The 13,809-nt window shown below is 48.2% G+C and overlaps 6 protein-coding genes across 6 annotated transcripts; 4 read left to right on the top strand and 2 right to left on the bottom strand.

The window, feature by feature from the left end:
- Positions 1–35: 35 nt before the first annotated feature.
- F4807DRAFT_398873 (amidohydrolase) lies at positions 36–1,710 on the top strand. Its single transcript, XM_047995986.1, has 2 exons — positions 36–819; positions 918–1,710. The coding sequence occupies exons 1-2, from the start codon at positions 183–185 to the stop codon at positions 1,316–1,318; spliced, it is 1,038 nt and encodes a 345-aa protein (XP_047856220.1). The 5' UTR covers positions 36–182; the 3' UTR covers positions 1,319–1,710.
- On the bottom strand, positions 1,677–3,560 carry F4807DRAFT_398910 (PLC-like phosphodiesterase). The gene is made up of 2 exons (XM_047995987.1): positions 2,469–3,560; positions 1,677–2,415 (listed from the first exon to the last, which is right to left on the bottom strand). Exons 1-2 carry the CDS (start codon positions 3,149–3,151, stop codon positions 1,767–1,769), a joined length of 1,332 nt encoding a protein of 443 aa, XP_047856219.1. The 5' UTR covers positions 3,152–3,560; the 3' UTR covers positions 1,677–1,766.
- A 572-nt stretch (positions 3,561–4,132) lies between these two features.
- F4807DRAFT_418729 (SUR7/PalI family-domain-containing protein) lies at positions 4,133–6,022 on the top strand. Its single transcript, XM_047997345.1, has 3 exons — positions 4,133–4,792; positions 4,850–5,040; positions 5,094–6,022. The coding sequence occupies exons 1-3, from the start codon at positions 4,598–4,600 to the stop codon at positions 5,677–5,679; spliced, it is 972 nt and encodes a 323-aa protein (XP_047856218.1). The 5' UTR covers positions 4,133–4,597; the 3' UTR covers positions 5,680–6,022.
- A 935-nt stretch (positions 6,023–6,957) lies between these two features.
- F4807DRAFT_458592 (DWNN-domain-containing protein) lies at positions 6,958–8,912 on the top strand (the record flags this gene model as incomplete). Its single annotated transcript, XM_048001234.1, has 3 exons — positions 6,958–7,129; positions 7,182–7,464; positions 7,517–8,912. The coding sequence occupies 3 exons, from the start codon at positions 6,958–6,960 to the stop codon at positions 8,910–8,912; spliced, it is 1,851 nt and encodes a 616-aa protein (XP_047856217.1).
- Positions 8,913–10,378: 1,466 nt separating this feature from the next.
- F4807DRAFT_398775 (uncharacterized protein) lies at positions 10,379–11,838 on the top strand. The gene has a single exon (XM_047995984.1). The coding sequence runs from the start codon at positions 10,746–10,748 to the stop codon at positions 11,544–11,546; it is 801 nt and encodes a 266-aa protein (XP_047856216.1). The 5' UTR covers positions 10,379–10,745; the 3' UTR covers positions 11,547–11,838.
- A 452-nt stretch (positions 11,839–12,290) lies between these two features.
- Positions 12,291–13,474, bottom strand: F4807DRAFT_398767 (uncharacterized protein). The gene has a single exon (XM_047995983.1). It carries the CDS (start codon positions 13,304–13,306, stop codon positions 12,443–12,445), a length of 864 nt encoding a protein of 287 aa, XP_047856215.1. The 5' UTR covers positions 13,307–13,474; the 3' UTR covers positions 12,291–12,442.
- Between the last annotated feature and the right edge of the window lie 335 nt (positions 13,475–13,809).

The following is a 13,809-nucleotide window of genomic DNA, read 5'->3' as shown; positions in this document are numbered from 1 at the left end:
TTCGTATGAGCTTGCTTTGGTTACACCTTCACCGTTTCATATCTTTCTGTTCTCACCTCATCTTTCCTCTTGTTATTCCCCCCTTTTTGAAGAACATTGGAGATTTGGCGAATTTCTAGGAGAAAGAACAGCATTGAACCCAAAGAAGCTATACCTAGTAGAGAAGTGCTCGAGTTTTCAACATGGCCGCCGATATCCCTATCATCGACGCCCACATCCACCTCGTCCCGGAGTCAGAGCTTGAGACGTTGGCGTGGTGGAAGCCAGACGGCGCCTTACAAGGACAGCTTTCGGTGGAACAATATCGGACTGCTACCGGTGACTCGACGCCCAAAGGCTTCATATTCTTGGAGACAGACCGCAAGAATGACCTAGAGGCCGGGGAGAAGGATGGTAGCGGCTGGAAGTACCCCTTAATGGAGGTCTCCTGGGTGAAGCGCATCATCACCGGCCAACCGAAACCGGGCGAGGGCCACACTGCGGAAGACGCTTCGTTATGCGTCGCCTATATCCCTTGGGCGCCGATGCCGAGTGGGGCTGAAGTGATGGAGAAGTATATCGACCTAGTGAAGCAGGAAGCCGGCGAGAGCTGGCCCAAGGTTAGGGGTTTCAGGTATTTGCTACAGGACAAGCCGAACGGGACCATGCTGCAGGACAAGTTCATCGAAAGCTTGAAGCTGCTGGGCCGCAAGGGCCTCGTCTTCGACCTAGGCGTCGACCAACATAACCGCGGCCGGGCCCAGCTAGAGGAGGTTGTCGAGATGATCGATCGCGCGCATGAAGGAGTCCCCGAGGACCAAAGAGTCACTTTTATAATTAGTTGGTGTTCCTTATTTCTCCGCCCCTCCTCACCGAATTCCTAGGCACATCTTTTTTATTTGATAAAAAAAGAGACGAGAAGACTAATGTTGTTACAGACCACATGTGCAAGCCAGACCTCACGATCTACAACGTGCAGACGAGCCCGTCCTTCATCGCCTGGCGCACGGCCATCTTCACGCTCAGCAAGTGCAGCAAGACGTACATGAAGCTCTCGGGCGGCTTCCCGGAGATGCCGGACTCGCTGAAGCAGCGGTCGCCCGAGGACATCTTCGACGCCATCAGCCCGTGGCTGAGCGTCGTGCTGGCCGCCTTCGGCGCCTCCCGCATCATGTTCGCCAGCGACTGGCCCGTGTGCACCGTCGGCGTCGGCGACGACGCTTGGCAGAAGTGGAAGAAGATCGTCGACAGGCTGTGCTGGATGGCCTCGTTCGAAGACGAGGAGAAACGCATGATTTGGGGCGGCACGGCGTTGAAGGCGTACGGTATTGAGGCGTGATGATGATATCCGTGATACGACATATATACCTAAGCAGTCGATTTATTGAGGGGTATGGGATGCGGAAATGTGGAATACTAGGACTATTTTCGGCTCGTCTTGCATTTAGCAAACAAGTATTTGACCTACCTACCCACTCGAAAAAGGCGAGGTATGCACATATATCAATATAATCAAAGATTGTTAAGAGCTTCCTATGTTTTACTGCGTAAAGATCCATTACTGCTAAATTTGGTTCTTCGATAAAATTAGCTTTTCTACAAATCATAAGATTTTAATAGTATTAGATATATTCAACCACATCATGATAATGGTATTCATGGATGTGCCAATTTCCAACATTAGACTCGTAAGGCTTCAATGTTCAGTATTCGCTCCGTCTAGAAAACGCCGCCAACGCAGTGACCCATCAAATGGCGCCAACGTTAATTTAGGTCCCAGACTATGATTATAAAAATGCCCAGAACAGTACCATCATGGCCAACGAGTATATGAATCCGTTACCGAGCAACCTTTCCGCCCCGCTTGTAGCTTGACCACAACATTTGCGGTTGTACGTGACGTTGTTCATCTGCGCAGCGACTTCAAAGACCGATCCGGGGAATCCTCCAGAGTTGTAATAGTCCACGTTCAGGAAGTTAGGGGGTCGTCCCCAATCGCTGCGGCAGTTATTGGCTGAAAGACCAAGACTACCAGTTCCCGTGACGTTATTTGTCACATTCAGCTCAGTCCGCGCGGGTACAAGCATATCGGTCCCGAGAATCGACAGCTCAACATTAAGGTTATGGTTGATCATGTACAGACGGTTTTTAGCATCCTTTTCAGCCAGGTCGGGCGGCCGTTGAACGGTACAGGGGAAACTTTGGTTGGTTGGGTCAAATGGCGTTTCCCACAGCTGCGAGAATTCATCAAGGAGCCAAGGATATTCCGTCTGGTTGGCCATGTAATCCATAAACATAACGACTCTCTGACCTCTTAAGACCATCTCGCTTAATGTTGGCCAATCATCTAGAGTCATGGGAGCTACCGGTGGTGTGTAAATATAACGTAATATACCGGTTTGTTCAATATATGGCACGTATAAGCTAGGAACGGAACTACATCACTCAGTTAGCAACTAATTCCCTTGTCGAAATCAGACGGCGCCTACTAATTTCCATTCCCTAGGAGGATAGTAACGACATCATACGGATGGGCTGCAACCCAGGTCTTAACCTGGCCAAGCCAGTCGGTGATGGGCCCAGCATCCAGAATATCACAGCTCGTATGACAAAAATGTGGCTCGTTCCCACCAGTAGGCCACTGTATTTGTGCTTGGAGAAATCGCACGCCGTCATTCAACTGTGCTGTGACATCGTATTGCTGATTTGCTGCCAAGTTGTTCGGGGTTATGAAAGGGGAATTGTGGCAAGCAACATTGGTGATGTTGCTGTATTTTCTGGTGCAGAATTCTGCATAATCGTTGCATGGCTGTGTGTTGGTCACCGTCGGGATGGCCGACGTAGTTGAGGATGAAAAGTTCCCGGCTAATGTTGTCGTCGTCGCGGCAGAGCCGGTCAAAAACGTCACCGTATCGGACGACGAAGAGCTAATCGTGGACCGGGTTACGTTGTCGGTTCCCATAGAAGTCGCTATACTTCCGGTCGTCCCCAACTCTGTGCCCAGTGTTATCTGGGTAGAAAACGACTCATAGGTGCCGGTCGGTGTGGTAGCCTCGGTTGCAGTGACCGTTGAATCTGTTGCTGTAGTCCCATCATTGCTAAGAGAAGTTTGTCCAAGCACGCCACCAGCAACGGCAGCCAATAGGGACCAACGCCCAAATACTGGCGCCATGGCTTTCCTAGAAGTATAGGGAAAAGCTTAAGCGTAGTCTGACATGAAGCAAGTGTCCTCGGTATTAAGTAGTATCAACGACAAATATGTACTATTATCGTAACGAAAGAAAGAAGGAAATTCGTCTATATTCTAGGTTCATCTGAAAGGGAAAAAAAGTTAAGAGTTGCAAGTTGAGATGACTTGGCTTGCTTCCATGTCTGCTTGTGACAACGGTCGACTCGAACCTTCCCTGTCACCCCCTTGGCTCCGGGCTGGCTGCATGTATGTATATACTTCGAGTACACGAGATCTACTTGGATGTGGGTCAATCAGCTAACAAGGAAGGCTGAGCCAAAGATTATGAGGGCGTCAGTGGTAGATGATGAGTGATCCTCGCGCAGATTGCAGGGAAAATTGTAGGTTACACGCGTCCACAACCTGTTATGTCTTGAGTTGGCGCTAGGAAATGATGTCAGCGGCATTCCCGTACCATGTGTGTACCCATATATTTATGGGTCGTAGCTTCAAATACGGCGATAGTATGTATATAGTTGTCAGCCCCGATTTTCATCACTAAACTCGTTGATCAGTATAAAACCGGCGTCTAGTTTTTGTCTCGTATGTGACTAATATGCAAAGGAAAAACTTGACCTTAAGCTATATCCATGTAAGCCGTGACCTAGTCATGAACAGTATTGTAAGTCCAAACATACCTAGGTCTCCTCGTAATTGTAAATGAAATCAATTTTCATTGGTCCACTCGTTATTCAACTGATCAGCGCAGGTGCTGAGCTCAAATGGATGTTTCAAACTTCAAGACATCCCAGCCCGCCCAGACCGTTATAGATTTATCTGGCTGCCTGGTCTTGACTGGCATCTATGATACCCAGCATCTAGTTCAATGCTACTATAATACCCATATAAAATCTTGGCACAGTGGCAGTGAGATCGTTGCCCGGCAGTCGGCATAAGATGGCAAGGATCATTGGCAACTCAGGCAGCTCAGGCAAGCGCAGTGGAGAAAAAGGGTTCCTTGGAAGCTGAGAAGTTTAAAGAGAAGCTCTAAAGTATGTACTGTACATCTTTGGTACATATACCTATGTTTCTGATGTCAAGTACAAGACCCAATCAATAATACGCATGGGTCGGATAGGACGATCTTTACTTCTACCCAGCTTGGTTCCCATCCTTGCTGACTATCCCAGGTAATCATTCACAAATTCAGAAATCAACTGTTTTTGATCTTCTGTGTTGTTTCCTTCAATGTATTCACGTGCATGATCCTCAAGAACTTGGATATTTGGTCATTCTCGACGGCCATTGCCCGTAATTCTTTTCAATTTTAACTCGATTCTTGAGCCAATACACCAGTTCCACGGATAATTCTATCTGAGCTGCTGAGATCGAGTCCATCCGGACCACGGAAGATACAGGGCTATCTTTGGATTTGGGGATTCGTCGAAAATGGCTTTTGGATCTGTTCCTGGCTTTCGGAAGCGAACGGCAGCAACATCTTCTCCTGATGCCAATGCTCACAAGGAAAGCCCTCAGCCAAGCATCGAAGACCAAGCTACTTTGAAAAGGGGGACGAGAACACGACGGAATGCTATCATAGTATCATGTTTCTGCTACCTGGTCGCCGTGGTCTTCTTGATCTTAGTAGGTCAACCTCTCAACTTACATTTGGATTTGTTTAACCGCCTCATTATATCGTAGATCGAGATAGGCAACACGAAAGGTACTCGAGTTCTTGGCGACATCTATTTCTTCAAGCTTGATCTTTCCGATATTCTTCCTCAGGCGGTGCCGACCACCTTAAGTTTGCAAAACTCGATCGCGCGAACTCTCGGCCTCCATGATTTCTACCAGGTCGGGCTATGGAACTTTTGCGAAGGATATAATACCGAGTATGTGGATGAAGCTATGTCAGGAGGGAAACTTTGGCTAACAAACGAATTAGTGGCATTACACATTGCTCGACTCCGACCACTCTGTATTGGTTTAATCCGGTAGAGATCCTACTAGGCGAGCTATTCTCCGGAGCTTCGATTGCACTGCCCTCAGAAGTGAACGATATCCTGAACATTCTCCGCATCGCATCGAATATCATGTTTGGATTTTTCCTGACTGGTCTACTTTTGGATTTCGTCTTGATTTTCCTGTCTCCCATCGTTTTATATTCGCGATGGTGGAGTCTTCCTCTCAGTTTTCTGGGCTTCCTTGGAACGCTGTTGGTCCTGATAGCATCAGCCCTCGGCACGGCCATGTCTCTGGTCTTCAAGTATGCTTTGACATCACAGACTGATCTCAACGTAAATGTCGACGTCGGTATAAAGATGTTTGCGTTTATGTGGATTGCGACCGGTTTCACTTTGCTCGCCTTCATCATCCACGCCGGGTTGGGTTGCTGCTGTACGTCACGTCGAGACCTGCGTACGGGACGAAAGGGCGGCAAGAATCTCAACCAGACTGTCACAAGCGAGAAGAAAGAGAAGAAGGGCCTCAACTTGCCTAAATTCGGTAAAAGGACGGACGCGTCGGGTTAATGATATATGCGACAAGATAATTAGGGAAGGATATCTCTATGCGGCTCCCACCATATGAAGAACATTTGGAAGGCACTATTCAGTACTTCATGACCGTAGGTTAGACGCCAGTTTCGAAGGTTATATAAAATGGCGTATGTGTAAATGAGGTCGGCGCAAGCTTTGTTGCTTGCGAAAGTTAATTAGAAGCCAAACGCACTTTTAGAAATTCCAAAAGTTCGATATTCGATAAAATGACGAGCTAGGTACGAAGTACATACAGACATATCACAATAGAATAGCGGTCAATTCTCGGCAATCGTCGTTAAGGATGATGTGGGGCAAATTTTACTCTGATCACGTGCCTGTCTTATTTCAGTGCCTAAAGTTAAGGTTCCTTCTGACTAATCCCCGTCCCTAAGGCCGTCTTCTCCCACTTCATTTATCCAGTCACAAACGATCCTTCCTCCATCTTCTCTCAATAACTTCCATCCTCAACTTCTTCTTACCAACCAACTCCCATCATTTTCTCATCAACTTCTTTTTTTATTTCTTCAATACTGATTCTTAAACATCTTGTTGCCGCGCATTCTCAGGAACGCGACCGGTAATTATTTTTTCGATCCGATCAATCCGACTGCGCCCGCGCAGAGATTGAACTTGGGCCGCGAAAATTCACCACATTTCCTCTCGCTTTCTCGGTCGCGTCTCTTCGACATCATTCGCCACATTGACTTCGCGACAGGCAATGGTCAACTCAACCATCGTGTGAACTAACTCGTTATCAGTGAACTTCTAGTGGGATAGGCTGGGAGGTCTTGGTCTAAAACAGACGAGATTTTTGCGGAGATCTGGGGTTCGTGGTGTGGACTTCGGGTGGAATTCTGCCTTTTCTTCAATTGAGTTGACTTGGCATCAAGTCTGCTTGGCTTTGTACATCATTCTCCATTTTCTTTCTACTGAAGCATACACTCTTGTTGTTCTTTGAAGTACAACTGAATTGATACCCATCTATCTTGTTGCCAGTTGGTCTTCTTAAGAAAAAGAAAAGAAAAAGAAAAGGACAAGCAAGGGTCAGAATAGCATCAAGTCTCCGCAAAAAAAACCAACATATCCAACCCCTCACTTGAAGCTTGCGAACAACTTACCATTTCAGTACTGCTTCACACACATTTCTCTCCCCCCCATTTTTCTAGAATACCTTGCCTTTCGAGGTTTAGCGAATTATCATTCGCGATTATTCCTCTTCCCCTTCCCACAAATCTTGTAACCTCGCCAGATACTACTTAATCTAGCAACATGACTTCGTCTGTGTTCTTCAAGTTCAAGTCTCAGAAGGAGCCATCGCGCGTGGAATTTGATGGTACTGGTATCTCGGTGTTTGAGTTAAAGCGTGATATTATCGTAAAGAGTGGCCTGGGTGATGGCACCGACTTCGACCTAGCTATCTACTCCGAAGACGGAAGTGAAGGTAGGTGTCTGTCTTGAATTGGCTCACTAGTAACATGCTAACCCAAGTGTAGAGTATGACGATGATACCACTATCATTCCCCGATCTACCACAGTGGTCGCACGTCGACTGCCTCCTCAGAAGCCTGGAGCTGGCCGCGCTGCTCGGTATGTCTCCGGAAAGATGCCAGCGAGCGCCAAGAATTCTTCTCGGCGAGAGAACGCAACGAAGGCTACGAAGCCCACATCCGCCGCTCTTACGCAGATGAGTGCGGCAATGACTGAAGAGGAGAAGATGATGGCTATGTTTCAAGCACAGTCTGATCAGTGGACTGCCCAGCAGGAAGAGATGTCTCAGTACGTTGACCCATCCCATCGCTTTCATTTACACATACTAACATGCTCATAGTCAAACTGCGGTTTACAAGCCAGGCGCGAAGAAGCCTGCCAATGTCCCTGACCATGATCCCCCCAATGGATACATCTGCTATCGATGTGGACAGAAAGGACACTGGATCCAAGTCTGCCCTACTAATGACAACCCGGAATTTGACAACCGCCCTCGTGTCAAGCGTACGACGGGTATCCCTCGTTCGTTCTTGAAGACCGTAGACAAGTCAGCACTCCAACAGACCGGTTCGGACGGTGAGGAAGTTAAGCCCCCGGCTGGCGTCATGGTTAATGCAGATGGCGAATTCGTGATCGCGGAGCCTGACAAGGCTTCATGGGAGCAGTATCAGGCTAAGACAAAATCATCAGCTGCCGCCCAGAAAGCAGCATCTGCCGAGGATAGGGAGCTTGAAGAGAAAGGCCTTTTGTGCGCCATCGACAAAAGGATGTTCATAGACCCAATGAAGACTCCATGTTGTGAGAAGACGTATTGCAATGAATGCATCACCAACGCTCTCATTGAGAGCGACTTCATATGCCCAGGCTGTCAGACGGAAGGGGTACTTATTGATGACCTCAAAACAGATGATGAGACTACTGCCAAAATTCAAGACTACCTTAAAGAAAAGGAGTCGCTTAAGACAAAGGAGCGATCAAAGAGCCCGCCTGCTGTGAAATCCCCCTCTGAAGCGCCTTCTACTAAGGAGACACCACAAGCAGACTCGCCAAAGGGCCAATCGACAGCCCCCGAGAAAGCCAAATCGCCAACCCCATCCACAGCAACTAAATCCCCTCCGGCAGAGGCTGCCAAACAGTCGACCACCAACCCAGTGCCGTCATCTAGTTCCAATGAGACCCCTAAGCCTCAGGAGACAACTTCAGCCTCTAAGAAACGACCAGCGGAGGACCTGCTAGAGAACCCTAAGATTCCTAAGGGCCCAAAGGCTATGCAGCGAGCGCAAGAGGCCAAGGACATGCAGAATATGATGCAACAGGGCATGAATGGTATGCCAGGCATGATGCCTAACATGATGCAGTTCCCTATGAACGGCTTCGGTCAGCCCAATATGAATATGGCCATGATGATGGGAATGAATCCCATGATGAACCCCATGATGGGTATGAACGGAATGTTCAACCCGGCTTTCCAGGGCATGAACGGCAACGGCATGTTTGGGGGAAACTTTGGAGGTATGAACGGCGGCGGGATGAATAACATGAACGGCATGGGCATGAACGGTGGTAGTGGTGGCGGTGGTGGTGGTGGGTTCAACAACCAGAATCAGCAGCCACACAGACCAAACTTTACGACGCCTAACAATGACAATGATGCTTACTTCCGTAAGCCTGTCAATCCTGGACGACACCAGAACAAGCAGCGTAGAGTCCGACCAAGTGACTATAGGGAACTATGAAGTTCCTTTAGCGTCGTATGAGTCTTCACGTTCTTCAGTTCTTCTACTTACACACGACTACTCGTTTTATCCTCATCGACACATCCTTCATCTCACATCTCACAACCCTTACGATTGTAGATATACAACTACTTCTCACCCATCTCATCACTCACGCATAGGCCCGACATGAGGCATCGGGCGTTAGGTTTCGGCAGGGAGTCCACCATTGGACAGGCATAACGGCGTTTGGAGTTCGGCAAGTTAGCATTCGGGGAGCCGCACGAGCAACATCGGCCGGCGGACATAGGACATGAGGTTTTGAGGAATTTTTCCATAGGTCGGTTTCGGGGCGGTATTTGCATGAAGGCTGATTGGTGTGGCATTTGGCGCCAACTCACCTTCGCTTCAGAAACGCTGGAGCATTCGAGGTTCGTTTACATAGGACAATGAATCGACAGTAGCTTTACTGCGCTTGAGCTTGTTATACTTCATTACACGTGATTTAATTATGAGTATCCGTACATGCGACGTGTTCCCTAGGTAAAGTATAGGATAGCATATGGTTTCTACCCTAAGATCATCTTCCCCTACTCTCGCATAGGTGGGATTTACTTGTGAACTTCTGCTAGCCTAGACCGGTATCTATCCATGATGATACGATAACAAAACAAATACTCGTGGCATTCTAATAGCCTCACATAAACAATACGTCAATTATAGGCGTTAGCCATCTTATCAATATTCACACTCTACAAATTAAGCAAGAATGTCTGTACTACCACCTACTTGACGCCTCTACATCGGTCCCCACATCGATAAACCTCCTGCCATCAGTTGTATGACATCGGCGACGACATGGTCCCTAACATTGTTAAGGTCATGGTCCCTAGGATCGACTATTTAGTAAGCCCGTACATAACGATACGAAAAAAAAGACTTTAGGATCGTTATTGTTCCAGTTTTACTTATGTAGATACATATAATAACATGAATAAAAAAAACTCAGACACTCGGACACTTATCTACTTGAACTTCTAGGCTGCAGGTAGGCCGGAGAGTTTTTGCGACATGACGAGCCGAAGACTAAAAGAGGATAAGTAATGATACAAATGCGTTGGGCCAAACCTAGACTTTTTTTTGCTGCTCAAGTACGGGTTGGTCTCACATATCGGGAGCAGTACTTAGGGCTGAACTTATCATGACAAAAGCCTGCGGCATCATGTTTTGCTATGTGATAAAATCACACGCATTTGTTGCACCAACGGCGGCCTAACTAACAGGGCTTGCATCATCATTTGCATTAAGAGACTGCAAATCCTCCTAGAAAATACCAATGTGATTGATGTAAGCTGTCGTACTACCAATTATTACAACTGTCGTCGTGCTACCCTAGATGTCGTAGTTGCGGTGGGGGTTTTTGTGGTGGGGGTTTTTGCGGTGCCTGGGCAGTGTGATGATACCTAGGTACCTACGTAACGCCGGTGCCAATTTCGAGGTCGCGAACTCCTTAAAACTCATATAAGAAAGCGCGTCTCATGCGTATAGCTTAATTTATTCAAGATGTCTTTCATTTTTGGCTTGAATATCTCTTTCCTCTCATATATCGAAACCTACCGTTGAAGTGGTACACTAGTTGGAAGAAAACCCAGCTTGGATCTGCTCTCTCATGGGTATCAAGGGTTATAAATGAACTGTGGTAAGTCGAATAATTCTATGTTAATGAAATATTTCTTCCTCACGATCCTAAATCACCGTACCTTCTATTCCTTAAGCATTTTTATGATATGTATTCGCATATTTTACTTTCGTTCGCAGTAGAAGCTAACTCGTCGCTTTCAAATAGTGCCCATAATGGAGTCTCCGGATGACATGGTAATACAACATGTACCCGCTTCGTCGACCCTAAAAAACGGTACAACTTCTGTCACAGCAAGTGATAGTATTAGCATACCTCAAGTCTTCTGTATTACGAGCCGCATCTTGGAAGTGGAGTGTAGCAAACTTCAACTCCATGGCACTTCCTCCAAGACTATCCCTCGATGGGCGCCATCCTCAAAGATAACTTGCGGTATTGAGTACCAGTCCTTCCTTCAGGCTCATTACGGCGCCGACGACATCGAACATGTCAAAATTTGCCTGAAAGAGGTCATCAATCTACTCAATTCGTTCGACATTGGACTCAGCTTTGTTTACGTTGAAGACTTGCTCCCTGAGACCTTCACCCTTACCTACGAGGAGAATCCTGATGTCTACGCGACTTCTTTCTTCCCAGGCACTCGAGATAAACGCACGATTGTACTCCACGAGACTTCATTCTTGCCCGAATACCGTGGCTCGATCTTCAATATCCTGTGCCACGAGTTTGGCCGTACTCTCGGGATGCGGCACTGGAACGCCGCCTCGGATGAGCCGTGTCTTCCGTCGGTACATTTTCCTCCTGATTCGGATAACCGACTCTCCGTGATGGGCCCATATACTCACCCGGGAACTCTCCAATTTCATCAAGATGATGAAAAATGGCTTCGAGAGTTCTACGGGCAAGATAATGGGTCATATATTCAAGGCTACAAGATCGTGGACGTCCCAGTTGCTCCAAGGACTTCACATTGCAGTCTTAGGAGATCGGAGATAACTAGGCTTCACATAGTCTGATGAGAGGATGGCACAAGAAGTGTGATTAGCCGGTCATCGACTTAGACATACCTCCTTTGATAGGAGTATTATACAAGTATCATCATTAGCGGGTGTCTTGTGAGCGTTTGCTGCCCTTGGTATATTGTGTAGCTGAGAATGAGGACTAGTATTAAGTTGGAATTAATCTCGAGACAGTGTCTTGACATGCAACTTACACTCGACGAGTTATATCACACAATCACCACTCAAGGGAAGACGTATACGGTATTCGATAAATAGATTCAATAGTCCTCTATCCACCTTGCGGTGGCAGCTATATATTGACAAAGCTCTGCCTCCCGATATCCATCCATCAATTCTTTCCTTCGGGGTTGGATGAACAAGTATTTACAGTGGCTAGCCCGGACCTTCGCAATAGGCCGGTTCCGAGGCCACAACATTGGCATTTCTTTTGAAAAAAACATCCCCAGGAGCCGTCGCCGGTCATTTCCACGGCGGACGGTCTCGCTGTGTTTCGCTAGAGCGGGCTGGGTACTCTCTTCTCCGCTCCCGCCTATGCGGGTAGCAAGGGGGAAGAGGGGCCTCTGCTCCGGATGTATGGTCAGAAACATACGAAACGATCGCACGATCGCATCACGGGGGGATACGATCGTGGGGGCCGCAGCATCGACCCAATGATGTGGGCGCGACGGGCGCGGCGGGGCTCGGCCGTCAAGAACCAGCTTGTGGTCCGGGCCTCGCCGCAAAGGAACCCGTCGCTGATGCAATGGAACAACAAGACGAGCAGAGCGAAGAGAAAAGTTGGCGCTCTGTGCCCGTTAATGAGCGAACAGCCTTGATATCTCCTATCTTCGGCCTTCTGGCGTATTATGATGATGTGCTGCTTGGTGGGATCTCCCGAGAGGTGCAAGTCTTCACGATCGGACGACGATGCCGTTTCGGCGGGAGCTGCGGGGGGCGTACTCCTCGTCGCCGCTGGAGCAAGAGCTCTCCTCATCGCTGTAGCCGCAGCGCGAACCGCCACAGTCGATCTTGACGCGGTCGCCCTTGCGTGTGATGCCATAGCGCTCGCAAGTGCAGTTGCTGCAGTCTGAAGCGGGCGTGCTGTAGCCGGAGAGTGATGAGCTTGGCGATGAGCTGCCCGAGCGGTTTGATAGGCTGGAGCCGGATGAAGAGACGGGAGAGCTGGAAAAGTCGCTGATGACATCCTCCTCCTCGAAGCTGGTGTTGTCGAAGCGGGTGGTCAGTTCCTCAATGGATTCGTCGTCATAGTAGTCTGCATCTAGGATGTGACGGGTTGCGTGTGGCGACATTGGCTTGGGAGCAACGATCTGAGAGACGGAAAGGGGGCGGCCCTTGGGAATGTCAAGAGTGGGGCGCTTGGAAGATCGGTGCTTGTCCTTTGACGAAGAGGAAGACGAGCTGTGCTTCGAGGAGCTCTTGCTGGAGCTGTGAGACTTGGATGAGGACTTGCTGGACTTGTCCTTGGGAACATCAAGGATGTTCAATTCTCGGCCGGTGGTGGGCTCAACGGTAGAAGCCTCACTGGGGTTGTGCGAAACGTGGTATCCGTCGATGATGTAGTAGTACCAGTATCGCTGACCAGGCTCGAGGTTGCCTTGAAATCTGAAGGTACCCTTCCATGATCCGGATTTGCTGGAGGACTTGTCCTTGGAAAGGGGGATCTGGCCATTGTAGTTGTCCCAAGATCCAAGCAGATGGACGGACTTGACGCCGGAAGAAACGCGGAGAGAGAAAGATAGCTGGATGGTCGCCATTGTGATTAATGCTATTATTGCAAAATTGACGTTTCTTAAAAATTTCAAGGGACTTTTTGAGCAAGGGAAAGCTAGTTTCTCGATCTATTAGGGGGGTATCAGCGGTTGTGAATTAGGGGGTTAGTTGACCGGCAACTGGTGTTGAGTATAGATTTTTAGATTTTTGGTATATTAAGGGTATTAGCACAGAAGAGCACAGCTCTAATGTTTAGCAAAAGAAAGAAAAAGGAAGAGGGATGAGAAGAAACAAGGAACTAGCTTGTGGTGTTTGAATGCTTGCTGAAGAAGAAAGAGAGGAAAAGTGAAAACGAGTCGAGGAAGGCTGCGTGGTATTATATGAATCGCGGCCGTATAGAGAGGCCGGGATGCGACCCAATATCCAGACCAACAGTGTGGAAGTGTGCCAGTGAACGACTTCCCGCTACGGCAACTGGATGTGCGGGGCCGTCATCTTGGATGGGCTTGGGCTCGCTTGATGGGATCGTGGTCTTGGCCTCTGTATG

Source organism: Annulohypoxylon truncatum (assembly GCF_022578515.1).
Source record: "Annulohypoxylon truncatum strain CBS 140777 unplaced genomic scaffold F4807scaffold_9, whole genome shotgun sequence".
Classification (NCBI taxonomy): Eukaryota; Fungi; Ascomycota; class Sordariomycetes; order Xylariales; family Hypoxylaceae; genus Annulohypoxylon; species Annulohypoxylon truncatum.
This window is presented reverse-complemented; position numbering and strand designations above follow the sequence as displayed.